This window comes from Impatiens glandulifera, chromosome 4, assembly GCF_907164915.1.
Source record: "Impatiens glandulifera chromosome 4, dImpGla2.1, whole genome shotgun sequence".
Classification (NCBI taxonomy): Eukaryota; Viridiplantae; Streptophyta; class Magnoliopsida; order Ericales; family Balsaminaceae; genus Impatiens; species Impatiens glandulifera.
The window spans coordinates 7439137-7459806 of record NC_061865.1 but is presented as its reverse complement, the minus strand read 5'-3'; the positions used below and the strand labels follow the sequence as shown (position 1 = coordinate 7459806).

The window sequence follows — 20670 nt, the reverse complement described above, 5'->3', positions numbered from 1 at the left end:
AAAAAAAGGAAAATAAATAAAAGTAGTGTAAAGTTGGGAATTGATTTCTAAACTCAACCCTAGGGTTGGGTTTTTATAATTCACCAATATTCAATCACTGTAATATTACCTTAATTTATATTGCATTCAGAATTTATACATCTTTTAAACATTTATGACACCTCTATATATTTAAATTTCATCTATTGGCTAGTCTTATCTACATTTCATCATGGCTAGCAATTTTTTCAACCCTACAATAATTTTAGTATTGTATATCATGTTACAACTCTCAACCGCCCTTGGAACAAAATCATCAAAACTAATAGGTTTTTCTACCCATCTCGTCCACCGAGATTCATTTGAATCGCCATTGTACGATTCATCGATCAACCAAAGTGAGCTCGTAGAAAGAGTCATCCTTCGCTCTAGTTCCCGATTATCCTATCTTAAGTCTCTTTTACAACTCCCAAACAATGACACGGAGGAAATTTCTTCCATAGACTCAAGAATTGAGGGAATCAGTGGGGATTATCTCATGGAGATTTCAATCGGCACACCACCCGTCATGCAATGGGCAGTTCTTGACATCGCCAGCGACATCGTGTGGACTCAATGCCTCAAATGTGTCCAATGTTACAAACAAACTCAACCCAAATTTAATCCGATGAAATCATCTTCCTATCAACCAATTCGATGTGATGCAAAGAAATGCAAACAATTGGGCGAATTTATTAATTGTATCGATCCATCTAGCAATTGTAAATATCAATTAGTATACGGAGATGAGTCATACAGCTTCGGGGAACTGGCCACGGAAACTTTTAAATTGGGAAACACTTACCTCCCAGAAATGGTTTATGGGTGCTCAAATAACAACGATGGCTTGTTCAAAAAAACCAATGCTGGCATTGTCGGTCTTGGGAATGGGCCAAACTCATTAATTAGTCGGCTCCACCGTAGCATCCCGCGTAAATTCTCGTACTGCCTAACCGATGCTTCTAAGGGAAATGCAAAAAGCAAGATAGATATCGGAGCTAACGCAATCGTGTCTAGCCGCGATTCGATCTCTACACCGTTGGTCTTAATGAAGCCTCCAGACTTCTATTACATCACATTGAAAGCAATCAGCATTCAAAATATGAGATTACCCATCACTGGAGTAACTAAAATATCATTGAAAGGTAACAAGTTTGGTGCTCCTAAAGGTAATGCCTTTATAGACACAGGCACAACACTAACTTATTTGCATGATGATATCTACTATGAATTGGAAGAAGAACTAATAAGCATGATTCAAGATAGTCCAATTCCTTCACAAAGTAGTCTAAAACTTTGCTACAAGAACAGCAAGAACTTTCAATTTCCGACAATCATTTTCCATTTTTCTAGAGGCGCTAACTTGACTTTGCAGATGAAAAATACTATCGTTCCATATAGAGGCCAATTGTGTCTAGCGATACTCCCAATTGATGAAAATCTAGTTATATTGGGGAACATATTACAAATGAACCACATGATTGGATTTGATCTTGAAAGACGAAAAGTTTCTTTTCTGCCAAATTATTGCTAAGGGAAATAGTAATTGTTACTCATATTTAAATATTGGAGAATAAAACCCTATGAACAAGCCAATTTGAATAATTATTTTATATGTATAAGAGATCAAGAAATCACGGGTTCAATTTCATCTGAAAGCGTTTTGAGCTTAAACGGAGAATCATGGTTGTGGGGTGTTTATATGCGGATTTTAATGAATTTATATAATTTTGGTTTGTTTATTTAGCTTGGTGTTGGTCGGTCTGTAGGACAATCTCTAGCTATACAATCAAAAAGTTATATTCTCTATTGCATAGCTTATAAATAATGTTTAGTCTAATGTTTATTTTAAATTATAATATTGATTTATATTTATATAATTTATTTAATAAAATAAAATTTAAAATATATTTATGTTTATTATTTAAAATAATGTAATATATATTATTTTATTTTTTATAAATAATTAATTAGATAACACATAAAATAAACTAAATATTAGAAATTATTAGCAATAGAAATTATTACTAAAAATAAGGAGATTAATACTGTTATATTTTATTTGTTTTATAATTATTAAGAATAAAAATAGATTAAGGTAATAAATAAATTAAATAATATATACAAATTAGACAAAGAAAAAATATAACATATGAAAAAGTAAATAAAAAAGTTATTTTTTTAAATGAATATTAAAAACCATTTTCAAACCTAGTTAGATATGTTTATATCACATTCATAGTCAACTACATTAAATTATACCTAACTACACCAATTTTTATATCATACTAATTAATAAAAAAACACATTTAAAATTATTTCTCTATTTCTAAAAATAACCGATATTCTTCAGGTATTTCCTTCCTAAGTAATCATCAACATGTACTACCTTTAAATATTGTTATTTCAATATTTAAATAATACACAAACCTCGTACATGCTTAGTACCAGAAGAATAATCGATAAATAAAATGCTATACAACCGATTTTTAAAAAGTCGATTTTATAAGTAGAGACCGTTTTTAAAACGGGTACGGAAGATGAAGCACGAAAGCTTTTCCCGAGTAACACCAACTACGAAATAAAAGAAAACTCTAATCGATACGTTTGTATATGTATACAATTTTTTTTTATTTACAAAAAAATCAATTGGCGACTTTATTTCAAAACAAATAACATTTTAAATTAATTATGTTTAATTAATTTAAGCCATAGGATTTAAAAAAATCAAATTGTGGTTTGATTACCGTAAATCTCCGGATTATTTAAAATTGAACCCGAAAATTAGTTATTTTTAATTGATTTAAAAAATCTATAAAAATAATGTTTTGTTTTTAAAAAGAAAATCCTAACACGCAAATCGAGGTTGAAATTCTCGAATCTCGAGTTCTTTTTGTTGAACTACAAAACTAAAATGTTTTTTCCGGGGTTACACATATATAACTCAAAATATATATTCAATACAATATTTTCTTCTTTATTCTAACCTGATATATATCATTCAATGTAATTTTTCTATATTCTAACAAATTAAATGAAAATAATAATTTGGGCAAACAAAATAAATGAAATTTAATCTAAATGAATATGAATTTTTTAATTGTTAATTAACATTAATATTTTGAACAATTTTTTTTTTAATTAAGGAGAACTAGGATGACACCATACATTCATGCCCTTCACTTCTATTTAAAGGCGTCTCGTGAAAATTAAACCCATGACATTTTAGTCTCTTAAGTGACTCTTTCCACCCGGGCCACTCTGTTGGGGTGAGACAATTAAAAAATGTTGAATACATTCAATATTGTTAATCACTAATGTAACACCAATGAGTTATTGTTTCTATCAATTGTTATTGATAATGAATGCAAGAAAGACCAACAGTTTGATGAATGAATTAGTGACGTTTGAATTTTGATGCTTTAATTTTCAGCTATATATATCTCTTCATTCTAATTCCTTTAAAAGACATTTTCTTATTTTCGTGAGTGTTTTTCGAGTTCTTGACTCGATATTTTCTGTTGAAACGCGATGATTGTTATTCATGTAATTTTTGTCAAGTTCGTTGTGTGTGTTGGTTTTCTATGTTAAACCATTGCATGTTTCATTGTACTCTGTAAAGTATCCAGCGACGTAAAACTCTCAAGCACAGTTAGGAGAAAGTTGAACTATTTTAAGGAATTTGTGATTATCACAAACCTTGAAACAATACAAGACAATTTTCTTGTTTTTGTCTTACTTAATACTTTTAGTATATTTTTATTAAATTATATTTTGGTTGTATTATCACAGTAAATTTAAGTGTATTTGTAATGAAATAAGATTAACAACATTATTTTTAACTTATTTTTAATTATTCACGCAGGTTTGGAGTGAAATTAAAAAATCACTTTTTTCCTTTTTATAAGAAATGATGTTTTTCTTGAAATTGGTATGAATAACATTTTGAAAAGTGTTGACAAAGGAGGTCTGTAAGAAAAAAAAGACACAAATTATTATCTTTTTATGGACTATTTGGGTAGAATGAATGGGCGTGCATTCAATGATTGAATTCGACTTATGCGTATAATTCATAACGTCATTAATATTACATTATCTGAAATTAGTTCAGAAAAGACTGTGTAGTCGGTTGGGTAGATCATCTTCTTTCTTAAAAACTTTTGTTTTTAAAAACCTTTGTGCACGTTAATTATTTTGTTGTACGTGGCCTACCGTCTTTATTTTTTACTTTCTCCCCTTTTTATTTTTATTTTTCTAATATCATTGTGATTAAACGAATCACATTTATAATTTATTTTGGACAATTTTCAAAAAATAAATAAATATATATAATCAGTAAAATAATATTAAATATTTAGACCATCAAACTCTTTCTAACTATGTTGACCATTAATAATACATTTTATATGTTTTATTTGAATTATTATACAAAGTTAACCTCCTCACTAGTATATTTTGAGTTATTGTATTCTAAAATAAATAGGATTAGAAAGTAATGTAAGAATCTTTTCATGGATGAGAGGACTTAAACAAATTTGATGAGATATTTGAAATGATATGTACAACATCACTCGCATGTAAAAAATAGTCTCTATCATCCAAGAGAATTGGGAAAATATCAAGGTATAAATATTGTATGTCGAAAATTATAAAAATCACCCAATATAATGCCATATAGTTAAATTCATAAATTTATGGATTTTTCTTAACATTCCGGTATAAATTTGCTTAATTATGTTTTCCTAATGAAAACGAATAAATTATTTTCATAATTTTGATTTTGAATGAAATTTTTTATGTAAAATAAATAAACAAATAAATGATTTTCATTTCCCCCCCCCTAATTTTTAGAGTTAAAATGATCTTATAACTATGATTTTCATGACTTCAATTAAATTAATGATCTAATATATAAAATGACAGTAAAAGTGTAAATGCATTTTCTTAAATGTTGCCTGAACCTAGAAATTGTTAAGAATATTCAAGATTACATGAAATAATGGTGAAATGTTATTTGAAAAAGGAATTTTGTTTGTTTTTATCCTATTAGATTCAAATTGAACTCATTTTGAGACAGGAAAAATATGGGTCTCCTTAAATTCTACCCATCAATTTTTATTTTATGTTTCTTGCATACTGGCATGTATTAAAATTGGAAGGTTTTAATTAACATAAGTTAACTTTAAATTTCAATTTTGAAGAAGGTTTTCAATGTTAAATAGGTATAAATTTAAGTTTTGCATAAGTTTAAGTTATCATTTAAAACTGTGAACCGGATTTCAGTATTATAATTACATATAAACCATTAGGAATGTATTTATGTTTTTTATCTTATTTTTATTTTTTGTGATTTTTTTTATTTTCTCTCCTATTTATGTCACTTACTATTACCATTACCAGAGGCATCCTAACTTTTCGATGCACCAAGACATATTATTCTTTTTATTTAATTTAATAAATATTTCCAGATGAGGTGTTTTCACTTAGTAGATTACTTTTTTTTTATTTGTAAATGATTGAATTCTTAGTAAATTAAAAATATATATTTTTAACATATTGGGTTTACTTTAGCCTATTAAGTTTACTATTTTTTATGTGCTACTCTAGGATTGGTTGGCCCTAATTCATAGGTTTGTTGGTCTTACCCTATGTTAACTAATTTGGTATTATTTTTTATTAGATTGATCAAAAATAAAAAATATGTTTGTCAAAAGAAAAAAAATTAAATAAAATTTTTTTTCAATGTTGGCTTGTTCTAAAACAGACTAAGAGCTCACATTATTGGACTCTCAAATGGGTCACATGTTGAGTTATGAAGCCTACACTTATAATAAACTCTATATTGTTAATTAAAGTTTATTGATTTTTTTTTTGTTTTGGACTTGAGCATGACCAAAGTTATTTAGGTTTATTACCTAAATGTTTACCCTATAAATATGTGCAATTATTAAGGGTTTATATCTAGAGAGATAAAATGTGAGGCAAAACACATTGTATTCCTTCTTCTTCTTCATAGTGAAATCTGGTGGTGGCTGAAGTGAATGTAGCTCAATTTGAGTGAACCACTATAAATCTGTGTCTTCTTGTGTTATTCTTTTTTGCATTTCTACAAATTGTTTCAAACAGGTCAGATTTGGGAGATACAAATCCTAACACCACACTCACTAATTAGTCGGCTTCTCTTAGCATCGGGTAAATTCTTATATAAGCTTAATCGTATTTAGTCGCGGTTCAATCTCCACGCGTTGGTCTTAATGGATCCTCCAGACTTCTATTACATCACATTGGAAGTTGTCAACATCCAAAATATGAGATTTCCCTTCACGGGATTAACTAAAGGTAACAAGGTTGGTGCTCATAAAGGTAATGTCATGATATACACGGGGCTCAACACTAGAAGTTGACACCATGTTGTTTAGGTGTGCCCTCATCTTCATCTTTCATAACCCAAAATCTTTCATCCCATCGAACTTCTCGATATCTACCCTAGAAGTTAACCCTATCTAAGGTTAAAGAAATCGAACCGCGACTGCCTTAGACCAACCTTGTTGTGATACCAGTTTGTTGTGAAAACTATCACCCGAAGAATAAAAAACGGAAATATAGCAATCGTAATGAATGTAGAACAATAACGTAAAAGTAAAGAATAAACAGAATAATGACACAAGAATTTTATCCAAGTTCGGACCAACAATGTCCTACGTCTTGCTTTCGGAGAATCGATTAAATAGAGTTATAATTACAAATTCTAACTCTCTGTATGTTCTAGGTTTTAGTCTCACCACTCTCTACAACTCGTTTACAATGTAATATATAGGCTTTTAGATTTCATAATTAGGAAATAATCATTCTCTTTATATATTATATTATATTATAATATATATATATATATATTATTTCCCTTTTAGAATATATATCATTCTCTTTCCATATAATATAATATACATGGATTCTTTCCTTCTTTTGTACCTAATATTAAGGCACACTAAATTGAGCCTCAAAACCCTAGGCCAAATTCCACAATATACACAAAAGCTTTACTTGAGATGACGATGCTATTTGGGAGGCGCATATTAAGGTAAACAATGTTATATTTAAATTTATTTTCATATTTTAGTTTCATACTTTATAATTTTATTTTGAATAGGTTGATCTTAATGCACATGAATTGAGAGACAAGTCTCTTCAATTTTACGAGGATTGGAGTATTGTATTTGAAAAAGATTGAACAACTGAAGAATTTGTTGAAGGACCTGTAGAAGCAATGGTAACAATAGAGAATGAACTGGGGACTAATGATATAGAGTATGAAAATGTTGGGAAAGAGCCTACATCGAGGTTAGTTGATGCAATAACTAGTGATGTAGAAAATGAAAGACCGGGTAAGAGAAATAAATATGAACCTTTAATGACATGCATGAAGGAAATGAATGCCACAATGCGAGAATTCTTTACAAAGTCAACAAACAACACTAGTTGCTAAAACTAGTTACCATCATGATCTATCAACGAAAAGAGTGTAAGTATGTGAAATAATTTCTTAATACTCGTTTATAACTTATAACTCGTATAATTAATACATATATATATAACTAATACTATATTATTTTAATGAGAAAACTTCCATAAAATTGTAGTTATAATTTTTTAATCCAAATTCTTGAATAAAATGGTTTAGTTTTTACCATTCAAGATTATAAAATAAATTAGATTTAAAAAATGGGTTAACAATATATAAAATTACAGGAATCTAAAATTTTATTTATATGTTCCTTTATTAACCTTTGGTGCCAACTTTTATACATTTTGACTCATTATTCGAATAAGAAAATAGTGTCTTGATAATATTATTTATACATTTAATTAAACACTTTTAAATATGTTCCTAAATGATTTGTTTGAAATTATTTCTTATATATATACTTTTGTTTGAAATTGTTTCTTATGCATTTATTTTTGTTTAAATTTAGTTTATAAACATTTAATGTAATTTAAAACATTATAATACTATAAATTTGTAAATTTGTGTTGAAAATAAGTACACATTTCTCGTATATGTGGTGGTATATTCATTTTTGAAGTTCTACTGCGGATAAAATTTTCACCTTCATCTTCAAATGAATTCTTGAACTTCACAAACTACGATGCAGTTGCAACGCTCACTAAGACGACGACGAGAATTGTTTCTCTTTAGACCTCTATATTAGATGTTGTTTGTTTCTGTTGAGAAAGAACATCTTCATTGTCTTCGTCTATAATATTTTATGGAAATTGAGCAGAACATCTGCGTATCGTTTGATAATGAAGTTGAAGAAGTAATCTGAAATGAATGTGAAAGCTTTGATAGTAGAACTTATAAAAATAAAAAATGGATATGTCACATATATAGGAAATTTGTATCAATTTTCAACACAACTTAACAATTTTATAATATTTTAAATAATTTTAGATATTTATGAATCAATTTCAAACAAAAAAATAATTGTATAAAGAACAATTTTAAATAAAATCATATATAAGAGCATTATACGTATAACCACAACAAAAATTATAAAGTATGTAATTTTTGAGTTATTTGTACAAATTCAATTATTGGTTGTTTTTGTAAAAAGTTAATGCAATATTATATAAATAATAGTCATTTGAGCACAATGACAAATACAATACAAATATACGAGTGTTCATATATAGTTACCAAACACATTCAAAACACAACGAGATCAATTATTTGAGAGCAGCAATGAAAATATAAACAAAAAATGTTCACCAACGAATAAACTAAACATAAAACTAACAAATTCACCGACCGCCTCTACCGAGTTTCTAGAAGAGTCCTCCTATATAGTTATAATAATAGCAGTGTGGAGTAAACGTATTGGTCGACTGCGATCACTAAACGTCATACGGTTCTTCTTGAATCAAATAGTCCACTAGAAAATAATTAGGATAAAGACTCATCGACTCAATCCAACTGAGCTCACAGTTTCTATCATAACATCTCAATAACCGACGATTAAGTCATGTATCACCATCAAGGCCAAGGATGTTCCAAATCAGACTCCAAATTGTAGTCACTCATTTGCAATGCAAAAGAAAATGAAGTGTCGTCTCCACCTTTTCACAACACATTCTGCAACGACTAACTATAATGCACATTTTCATTATCTATCATTCGTCAAGATCCCTCCATGCATGACACTCCAAACAAAAAACGAGCATTTTGAAGGAAAATTAGAATCACACAACTTCTCTCATAAGAAGTCATATAGGGCAATCTCCGCAAATAATTTGTAACAATGACCTCCCTTACAAGAATCTATATCTTGTCAACGTAAGATATCATGCGAAGAAGAAATCACCACCATGTGATCCACTAAAATCAACAACCTTTCATGTAAGGTTACATCTTTATCATTAAGTCTTCTCATTTATCTGAATATTTTACCCACGAAACTATTCAAATGTTGATCGAACATGTCTTTGACCGAAACATTTTTATAGATCGCAACCGAAATAAGTGTTGATAATGAAAATTCAAGACTTCTGAAACCTTACCAAATATCGTCACAAAAGTTGATCGATGAGTCATCGTCTACCAAGAATTTGCACTGCATACGAAAAGACTTCCACATAGTATAGATGTCTATCCAAACGCTACAAATTCAATTATTTTTATTAAATTTAATTATCATTCCTCCATTATTGGCACATATATTTAGTATATAGTTTTATTTCAAATAATATTATTTATTAGTATTATTTATAAACTTGTTTTATGTCCTCATTCCGTCAAATATAGGATCATCATAAAGTATAAATAACTTTGTAGTAGTATCTTATTTAAATTTATCAAAAAAACTGAACGAACCCAAATTTCAACCATCCAAGTTGTTTAGTGGCAATTTAAACAATTTTGTCTTACATTGCTTTTAAGACTCTCTTATCAAAATTCTATAATATTTTAGGTTAAAATGGAGGTAATAATAGTGGGGTTTAGCTAGTTTTTACATTAAATAAATTATCAAAATCTATATATATAACGATGTTTAATTTTGAAAGTGTCCGGATTGCCGGGTCAAGAGTTGTGGTTCATTTAGATATATATGTGAGAGTAAATGGATACTTGAGTCGGATTCTGGGTTGATCCGTCCATAAACTTAAAACGGTTAAAAATAAAAATAAAATATTATAGGTATGTTTCGAACTCGCAACCTAACAAAAACAAGTATCACTTTTTAACCAACTAGACTAATAACAGTTTATATTTTAAATTTAACACAAAATTGATGACCGCGGAACATTTTTAACTAAGTAATATATTGCCTAGTGGATCTCTCTTTCATTGGCCAGATTCGCAAATTGATTGGTGGGAAATTCTCATATTGCCTAGTGGATCGGTCGAAACAAAATGCTAAAAGCAAAATCAACTTCGGTTCTAACGCAATTGTGTCTGGACCCGGAGTGGTATCCACTCCATTGGTCACAAAGAGTCCTAGGGAGTGGTATCATGTCACGTTGGAAGGGGTCAGCGTAAGAAATACTAGAATTCCATTCAATATTGGAGTAGCTAAATACATGAAGGATGTTGTTAAGGAGGGTAATATCGTGATAGACTCGGGAACCACGATGACTCATTTACCGACGGATATGTACCAAAAACTTGAGAATACGCTGAGAGGCGCGATTAAAGCCATACCAGTCGAGGATCCAACTGGGGAATTAAGCCTTTGTTATAAGAACGTCAACAACTTTAGAATTCCGACAATCATTTTCCATTTCGCGGGAGGTGCTGATGTGGCGTTGGAGACGAATAATACTATTGCTCCATACTCGGGTCTGTTGTGTCTAGCCATAATCCCATCTGATGATCTAGCCATATATGGGAACTTGTCCCAAATGAACCACTTAATTGGATATCATCTTGATAAAAAATTTGTTTATTTCAAGCCAACTATATGTTAAAATAATGGTCTTTAATTAATTGCTGCTCATATTTAAGGGTTGGAGAATAAAAGGATATGAGCAAAGTACTGAATTTAAATAATTATTTTGTATGGAACGAAATTAAACATATATTTTTAAATGTTTGACAATTAAATTGTGTTTCTTTAATCAAAGCTTAACCATTGCACTATACTTTAATTTAAACAAGTTAATAATTACATTAAGGGTATGTTTGATGAGGGGGAATTGGAATTGGAATTGGCATTGGCATTGGAATTATAATTCCAATTCCATGAGAATTGGCATTGAATTACAATTCAATTCCTATGTTTGGAAAAATGATAGAATTGTAATTCAATTCTAATTCCTATGTTTGGGAAAATGATAGAATTGTAATTCAATTCTAATTCAAATGTTTGTAAAATAAAATATCGGTTCAAAATGTTAACTTTTAAAATATGTTTTCACGTTTTGGCACGTTTAATACGTTTTTGACATTTTTTCACATTTTCACACGTTTTTCACGTTTTACAAACGTTTTTCACATTTTTCACACGTTTTAACATGTTTTTCACATTTTCAAACGTTTTCACATTTTTTACACGTTTTAACACGTTTTCACACGTTTTTCACGCGTTTTTCACGTTTTTCACGTTTTCACACATTTTCCACACGTTTTTCACGTTTTTCATGTTTTCACGTTTGCACACGTTTTTCACACGTTTTTTACACGTTTTTCAAACGTTTTTTACACGTTTTCACACGTTTCCACGTTTTTTAAACGTTTTAATACGTTTTCACGTTTTTCACACATATCAACACGTTTTTCACGTTTTTCAAACACTTTCACACATTTTTCACGTTTTCACGTTTTTCACACGTTTTAACACGTTTTTCACGTTTTTCACATTTTTCACACGTTTTAACACGTTTTTCACATTTTCAATCGTTTTCACATTTTTTACACGTTTTAACATGTTTTTCACGCGTTTTTCACGTTTTTCACACGTTTTTCACGTTTTCACACTTAACACACGTTTTCACGTTTTTCACACGTTTTAACACGTTTTTCACGTTTTACACGTTTTTCACGTTTTTCACGTGTTAAAACGTGTTAAACGTGTTAAATGTGTTAAAAATGTGTCAAACGTGTAAAAAACGTAAAAAAAAACATGTGAAACATGTCAACAACGTGTTAAAAACGTTTTAAACGTGTTAAAAAACATGAAAACGTGTCAAAAACGTGTTAAACGTTCCAAACATGTGAAAAACGTGTTAAACATGTCAAAACGTGAAAAACATGTTAAACGTGTCAAAAATGTGGTAAACGTGTCAAAAACGTAAAAAAAGTGTTAAATGTGTTAAAAACGTAAAAACATGTTAAACGTGTCAAAAACGTTAAAAAAATGTGTTAAATGTGTCAAAAACGTGAAAACGTGAAAACGTGTTAAACGTGTTAAACATGTGAAAAACTTGTTAAACGTGCCAAAACGTGTTAAACGTGTCAAAAACGTGTTAAACATGTGAAAAACTTGTTAAACGTGCCAAAACGTGTTAAACGTGTCAAAAATGTGGTAAACGTGTCAAAAACGTAAAAAAAATGTGTTAATGTGTCAAAAACGTGAAAACGTGTTAAACGTGTAAAAAACGTGTTAAATATGTGAAAAACTTGTTAAACGTGCCAAAACGTGAAAAACGTGTCAAAAATGTGGTAAACGTGTCAAAAACGTAAAAAAACATGTTAAATGTGTCAAAAACGTGAAAACGCGTTAAACATGTCAAAATGTAAAAAAAACGCGTTAAACATGTCAAAAACGTAAAAAACGTGTTAAATGTGTCAAAAACGTGTTAAACGCGTCAAAACGTGTTAAATATGTGAAAAACTTGTTAAACGTGCCAAAACGTGCAAAATGTGCCAAAACATAAAAAACGTGAAAATCATGTTAAACGTGTTAAACATGTCAAAGACGTGAAAAACGTGTTAAATGTGTCAAAAACGTGTTAAACATGTCAAGGACATGAAAAACGTGTTTAATGTGTCAAAACGTGTTAAACGTGTCAAAACATGTTAAACGTGACAAAAACGTGTTAAATGTGCCAAAAACGTGTTAAAAACGTGAAAATTATGTTAAACGTGTCAAAAACGTGTTAGACGTGTCAAGGACGTGAAAAACGTGTTAAATGTGTCAAAAACGTGTTAAACGTGCCAAAAACGTGTTAAACGTGCCAAAATATGAAAATATGTTAAACGTGTTAAAAACGTGTAAAACGTGTTTAATGTGTGAAAAACGTGTTAAACATATCAAAAACATGAAAAACGTGTTAATTTGGAATTACAATTCCGACCTAAGAAGATAAGAATTGAGAACTATCAAATTACACTATATTGAATTCCATTGGAATTCTAATTCCAATTCCAATTCTTAATATTAAAGTGTTTAATAAACATAAGAATTGGAATTGGACCCTCCAATTTCAATTCCAATGCCAATTCTAGGGCTATCAAACACACCCTAAATTTTAATTTAATTCGTAAATTATAATTATCATTTTTAATTTTTTACGACGGTTAATTATCAGTTACACAGTGTAACAGTGGATAAGATAAAAAACTGTTAAATAAACAAAAGTAAAGATTTTAAAATTAAACATGCGAGAATGGGCTATTACCGACGCTTATAAAGAGTCGGCAAAACAATTATCATGCTTGAACAGAATTGAATCCCTCCCTACAAAAACTTTGCCATGCATTTGCGGCGTTTGGGTGCTACTTATAGATTAAATTTATTTGTTTTTTACTAAATTGTTCCACTTCGATTTCCAGTTGATACTGATAAGAAATTCAATAATTTTTCTTTGAGTTTCAATAACAAACAACCGAACATTTTAACGGCGCTTCTAACATTGATCAATGTAAAAACTAAAAAAAATAAAAATCCCATCTAAAACATGTACAATTTCTAATTCTACAATTTACTAACAAACATTCATTCTAGATTCAAAGACTATCTTATGTTATACATTTCAGTTGGAAGATATTAAATCAATTTAGCATTAAAAACTACTTCAATGTGGATTACACTTTTTAGAATATGGGATGATGATATATATGATTGGGGATGGTGATAATTTTAGTGATGGTTTATTTCCATTTACAAATTCCCCTTTATTAGAATAAACATTGGATTCAATGCTGTCAAACTCGTGAGTCAACTCGTGAACTTGTTCGAGTTTTCAATTCAACTCAAAGAAAATGAGTCACGAGTTGTAATAACTCGTTAGGGAGTAAAATCGGTATTCGCGAGTTGAATCAATCAACTCGCTACAATCACCGAAAATGAAAAAATCGTATCGTGCTGATGAAGAGAAGGAAACATGAGTTATTGTTCTTTACCGTTGTCCCTTCACTCTCTTGAACCTTCTTTTTTTTTTTTTCCTTCGATAGTCGATTGAGATAGAAAGATAAATATAGATACAGATAAGAAAATGGATAGAAGATTGAGGGAGAAGAAGGAAGATGCAAATTTAGAGAGAAGAAGAAAATGGAGATGCGGCCGCCAATGAAGATGGGATGTGGGTTAGGGTTTCTAGATATTTATATTATATATTTATATTTATAGATAATATTGTAATTAGGGATATAGAGTTATATATAATTATATATTGAAGAATAGATTGTTTAGTTATATTTTATTTTGTATTAATATAAATATATAATATTATTATATGTTTATTGTTTTTAATAATTTTTTTATATATAAATAATTTAATATTAATTTTATAATTAATATATTTAAAGTAAAATTTTACAATTTTACAATTCGATTTTGATTTTGAGTTTACAAATCTCTAACTATTTTACATAAACTCAAGATTTTAACAGTTTTGATTGGTTTACTTCTAAAAAGAAAATAACATTTAAAAAAAAATGTATATTCCTAATAATATTTCTATTTTTTTTGTTAGAGAAGAGGCTTATACCAGATTGTTGTTGACCTTACTACTGATAATTACCTGGAAAATAATTTAATTTCTCATACTAGTAAGAGAATGTTTCTTGCTCTATTGGAGCTGGCCAGAGAGAAATTAAATAGAAGAAGATAGTCTAACTTCCTATAGCTAGAAGACTTGCATTTTTTTCTAGTAGATCTTCAATAACAAGTATTCAAATTGGTTATGCCCTAATTTGTAGTTAGGATATTAATTTCTGCAATTCTAGTTTTTGGCCAATATTAGAAAATTATTAAAGCCATTACTGAAATCTTGTTGAATTGATTGAAAAAATCAATCTGAGATTGAATCTTTGTTGTGTTCCTGCATTAAATAATGGATAATGTATTAAAATGATTTGAAGTTATAATTCAATTTTGAATTTCCTGAAATAATTATTTTAACTTGATCCTTAATATAAGTTGATTGAATTATTCCTACAAATATTTGAGATGGAAGAATTATATATAATTAAGTGGTTTAATTCATAAAAATTGAATTTGTTTAATATGATTATGGACATTTATACTTTTGTTTATTTTAGATGATGAAGATGTATTATAATATGAAAATATCATATTTTTGTATGTGATAACATTACAGGTACTTTAGAGTAAATGGAAAAACTACGTACATAATTAAAACGAGATAATGCAAGAGTAACAATAAGATTTGACAAACACACTTAATCAGAATAGAACTTACCGTCTCATAGGCTCAAACTCAAGAATTTAGGGTTAGTATCCATGTCTTATTGTCGTTAGGCTAGAAAATTCATTGATCTAACATTTATTTAATTTTAATTTTAAACAAATGGAACATTATAAAGAACTATGTTTTGTAGATATAGTTAAATGGATTTGTGAACTAGCTAATTAATGACTTTTTAGTTTAATAATTCATTATAAGTAGAAGATAATATAATTAGAGATAATTTATTCTTGTTTTTATTATATTGTTAGTGATAAAATCAAATCTAATGAAATGGTCATTTTAAGCCATCTGTTATCATGCTATTTTAAATAAAAAAGTTAAAGAAAATTTTGGTTTAAAAAGGAAAATTAAAAAAAAAATTATTAAAAGGAAAATTGATTAAAAATAAATCAAACTGAAATATTTTTGATGACGCTTAAAATAATATTACCGGCGTATAAATCAGCGTTGCAAAAACCTGCAAAATCCCTGCTTCCCGACGCATATTTAAGTGTCGGTGATAATGAAATTATCATTTTAAGCCATCTGTTATCATGCTTTTTAAATATAAAATTTAAAGAAAATTTTGGTTTTAAAAAGTAAAATTGATTAAAATTAAATCAAACTAAAATATTTTTGGCCGCGCTTAAAATAATATTACCGGCGCATAAATAAGTGTCGCAAGTACATGCAAAAATCCTTACTTCCAACGCTACTAAGCGCTGGAATATATCATTTTAAGCGTCGCAAAGACCTGCAAAAACTCCTTTGTTAAAAGTACGATCAAAAACTTTAGAATTCCGACAATCATTTTCCATTTCGCGAGACGTGATGACGTGGCTTCGGAGACGAAGAATACTATTGCTCCATACTCGAGTATGTTGTGTCTAGCGATAATCCCATCTATTGATCTAGCCATATATGGGAACATGTTGCATATGAACTTGAATATGATCTTGAAAAAAAAAATTCAAACCAACTATTCGCTAAAATAATAGTCTTTAATTGATGCTCAAATTTTGGGGTTGGACAATAAAAGGGTGAATTTAAATATATTTTTTAATTAAAAAGAACTAACATATTTTGGGGTTGGACAATAAAAGGGTGAATTTAAATATATTTTTTAATTAAAAAAGAACTAACATGACACTCACCGCCATGGTTTCTCACTTAAACTTAAAACGTTTTCAGTTAGAATTGAGCCCGTGACCTTTTTTTATTTTAGCTTAAATAATTATTTTATATAGAAGGAGATTGAACATTTATATTTAAATATTTTACATTTAAAGTTTGTTTTCTATTTTTTAATTATTTTCTAATCAAAGATTAGCCATTGCATTGTACTTTTACATAAGTTATAAATAATTCCACTAATTTTTTATTTAATTCATAAATTATAATTACCATTTGTAATTTATTGTGACGGTTAATGACAATTATCGATGAGTGTAACCATGTATTAGATAAAAAATGTTAAATAGTCAAAAGTAAAGATTTTTAAATTAAACTTGTGAGGATGGGATATTACGACGCTTAATAGAATCAACAAAACAAGTATTGATGCTTAAACAGAAGAGAATCTTTTCCACATAAAGTATTTCCGACGCATTTGCGGCGTTTGAATGCTACTGATTTTGGGAAAGCTAAGTAGCACACAAACGCCACAAATGCGTCGGAAACGATTTTTGTGGGAATGATTCTCTTATGTTTAAGCATCGGTACATGTTTTGCCGATTCAATTAAGTGTCGGTAATATCGCGCATTTGCGGCGTCTGGGTGCTGCTTATTAGATTGAACATATTTGTTTTTTACTCAATTGTACCACTTGGATTTCCAGTTGACACTAATTAAGAAATTCAATAATTTTCTTTTGAGTTTCAAAGACAAACAGCCGAAACGTTTTTATGACGTTTCTAACAATTATCAATGCAAAAGCTGCAAACAATCCCATCTAAAACATGTACAGTTTATAACTCTACAATTTAGTAACAAAATCATACAATTTAGTAACAAGCATCCATTCTAGATTCAAAGATCATCTTATGGTTCATCACTCATTGTGGTGCATGTAACAAACGCCCTCCCTCCGTGAATTATTCTATTCCAAAATCTTATGAATCGACGGACTAGTAAATATTTGCAAAATCTAAGATCGAGGAGACTCGCGATGGATCCCGCAACTGCATCTCTATGTCAATACAAGTGAGGCAGTTGTTTTTGGATCAAAAGGACATGAAAGCAATATGCATCTACTCCAAAAACCGCCGCCTCGATCGCCTTGTATCACTTTGGAGCTGTATCGCGGGATCCATTATCATAGTCTCTCATATCCTAGATTTTGTTTGAATCCAAATGAGGAAGTTCTTTCTAACATGATACCTAGACCATGGAATTGATCCTCCAATTGGTTGATCTCTTGAATAAACTGTCATGGTTTTATACAAAAGAATTTGTAGAAAAATTAAGTCTATTTGATTTGATTAAAAAAATCAGGGTTCACAATTTATTTGAAAAAAGTAAATAAAAATAGGAAGCATACACTTTTAAAACACTCAACATATGCTGAAAATTTAAAGGCATAATCGAATCTTATTATAAGTGGGTTGTTGTAAATATTGAATTTAACCAAATTTATTAATTCTTATTCCATATAAAATAATTATTCAAATTCTCTTGCTCTTGCTCTTTAAATTTTATTCTTCAACCCCTAAATTTGAGTAGCAATCAATCACTATATCTTTGAACAATCTGTTGGCCGGAAAGAAACTCTCTCTTTCTTAATATCATATTCAATTAAATAGTCCATTTGTAAATTGCTCCCAAGTACGCCTAGACCATCGATTTTGCTTGGGAGTATCCCTAAACACAATAGGCCTCTTGTATAAACCATGGAAGTTTTTATCGTAAAAGCTAAGTCAAGGCCTCCAGAAAAATGGAAGATGATCGTCGGAATTTTAAAGTTTGTGTAGTCCATATAACAAAGTTTAAAAGTTGGATGTTGAACCGGTGTGGCTTGAATCGAGTTTCTTAGTGCATTCTCCAATTCTTGGTACATATCCCTCGGTAAATAAGATGCTGTCGAGCCCGAGTCTATCAAGAAGTTACCATTTTTAATAGGCTTGTCACCATGCATGGATATTTTAGTTACTCCCAGGCTGATCGCTTCCAAGGTGATAAAATAGAACATCAGAGGACTCCTTAAGAACAATGGGGTATAAATCGATCCACACCTATAAATCCATCCACATCCAGACATGATTGCGTTGGAGCCGAATTTGATCTTACTTCTTGTATTTATTTTTGAGGTTAGGCAATACGAGAACTTACCACCAATCTGGTCGCCAAGCTTAGTAACTAATGAGTTAAACCCTCCTCCGAGCCCAACGACGCCAGCAGACGAAGGGTCGAACCTGCCAGTGTTGTTATTCCCGCACCCATAAACCATTCTTTGGAAGGAAGTCTTTCCCAATGTAAATGTTTCAAAGGCTAAATCCCCACTACTAGAGGAATTGTCCATATAGTTTAAATTATATTGACATTTGGTATTCTTACCTTCACACCTAATATCATATTTACCCAATTCTTGGCATTCTTTTGAATCACATGGCAATACATGATATGATGATGACTCCATTGGATTAAATTTGGGTTGAGTTTGATTGAAACAATTGACACATGGGAGGCACTGAGTCCAGACGATTTGACTGGCGGTGTCAGCGATTGCCAATTGCTTGACGGGTGGTGTTCCAACAAAAAATTCCATGAGGTAATTAGTAGATGCCAAAATTGTTGAGTGTACAGTCATTTTGTTTGCAAAGTTGTTGGGTAGTTTTATGAGAGAATTGAGATGGGACAAGCGGGTCATAGAGCGACTTAGGGCTCTTTCTACAATGTCACTTTGGTTGAGAGACGAGTCGTAAAATGGCGATTCAGGTGAATCTCGATGAATGAGATAAGTATCAAAACTCATAAGTTTTGATGCATTTGTAACTGAGTCAATTGAAATTTGTAGCAAGGCATATATGACTAAAACTGTTGGAAGGTATAACATATTGTTGGCAATGAAGAAAATATGGGGAGACCAGATAATTGATGAAATTAAAATGCATGACTATGGAATTTATAGATATGAAAATGTTGAAAAGGGAGATTGTAAAATCTCAACACTATATATATATTAGTGAAATATTATGGTAATATATAAATTAGAATTTTAAAATTGAAAGGCTTTGTAATTCTTTCAAATTCTGTGTATATTTTTTTCACCCTTTATCAAAAGACAGATAAGACAGATATATGTTTAGAGAATAATTTTCACTTAATTTAAATTTTAGAAAAGGTAATAATAGATCTCGCCGTAGATACTCTTCATTTATTAGGAAAGGAAATTATATTTGTTTAAATTGTGTTGTTAAATTGCATCAATTATTTAAAAATTGAAGAAAAAAATTAATTTGATTACACCCATTTATATCTATTCTAATATAATTCAATTAATTTGAAGAAGTTAAAATACTAAAAAAATAAGTCTTATTTCTTAAATAAATAATAAATAAAAAAAGGGATTCTTATTTTAAAATTTGTTGGTTATGATTTCCTACATTTAATTTATATAATTATATATAAATGTTAATTAATAATTAACTTTTTTTTAAGTATTTATTGTATATTTTACAAGTTTGAAGAATATTCTTTTTTTTTTTCTCTTTTAATCTATTTTTTATTTCCAAAAAATACAAATATTATTTTGTACAGATTAATATAAGAATAATTTATATTTTGAAGTAGTTTATCATATTAACCTATCTATTGGTGGGAAATTAACTATTATTTTGATATATGGAAAATAACACACGCAAAATTTTAGAAATATTATTTTTTTTTTTGGTATAAAAAATGGTAAGGTATAATATTGATATTAAAATTATCGGTACGGTAAAAATAAATAAATATATTGATATATACCGAAATATCAAAATTTATAAATTAAATATATATATATATATAATATTTATAAATAAATAA

General features: G+C 29.2%; 3 protein-coding genes across 3 annotated transcripts; 2 read left to right on the top strand and 1 right to left on the bottom strand.

Moving 5' to 3' along the window:
* Window positions 1-259: 259 nt before the first annotated feature.
* On the top strand, window positions 260-1552 carry LOC124934599 (aspartic proteinase CDR1-like). Its single transcript, XM_047475125.1, has one exon. The coding sequence runs from the start codon at window positions 260-262 to the stop codon at window positions 1550-1552; it is 1293 nt and encodes a 430-aa protein (XP_047331081.1).
* A 4720-nt stretch (window positions 1553-6272) lies between these two features.
* Window positions 6273-10980, top strand: LOC124934597 (aspartic proteinase CDR1-like). Its single transcript, XM_047475124.1, has 3 exons — window positions 6273-6381; window positions 7269-7400; window positions 10409-10980. The coding sequence occupies exons 1-3, from the start codon at window positions 6273-6275 to the stop codon at window positions 10978-10980; spliced, it is 813 nt and encodes a 270-aa protein (XP_047331080.1).
* Window positions 10981-18376: 7396 nt separating this feature from the next.
* On the bottom strand, window positions 18377-19696 carry LOC124934596 (aspartic proteinase CDR1-like). Its single transcript, XM_047475123.1, has one exon. It carries the CDS (start codon window positions 19694-19696, stop codon window positions 18377-18379), a length of 1320 nt encoding a protein of 439 aa, XP_047331079.1.
* Window positions 19697-20670: the final 974 nt, after the last annotated feature.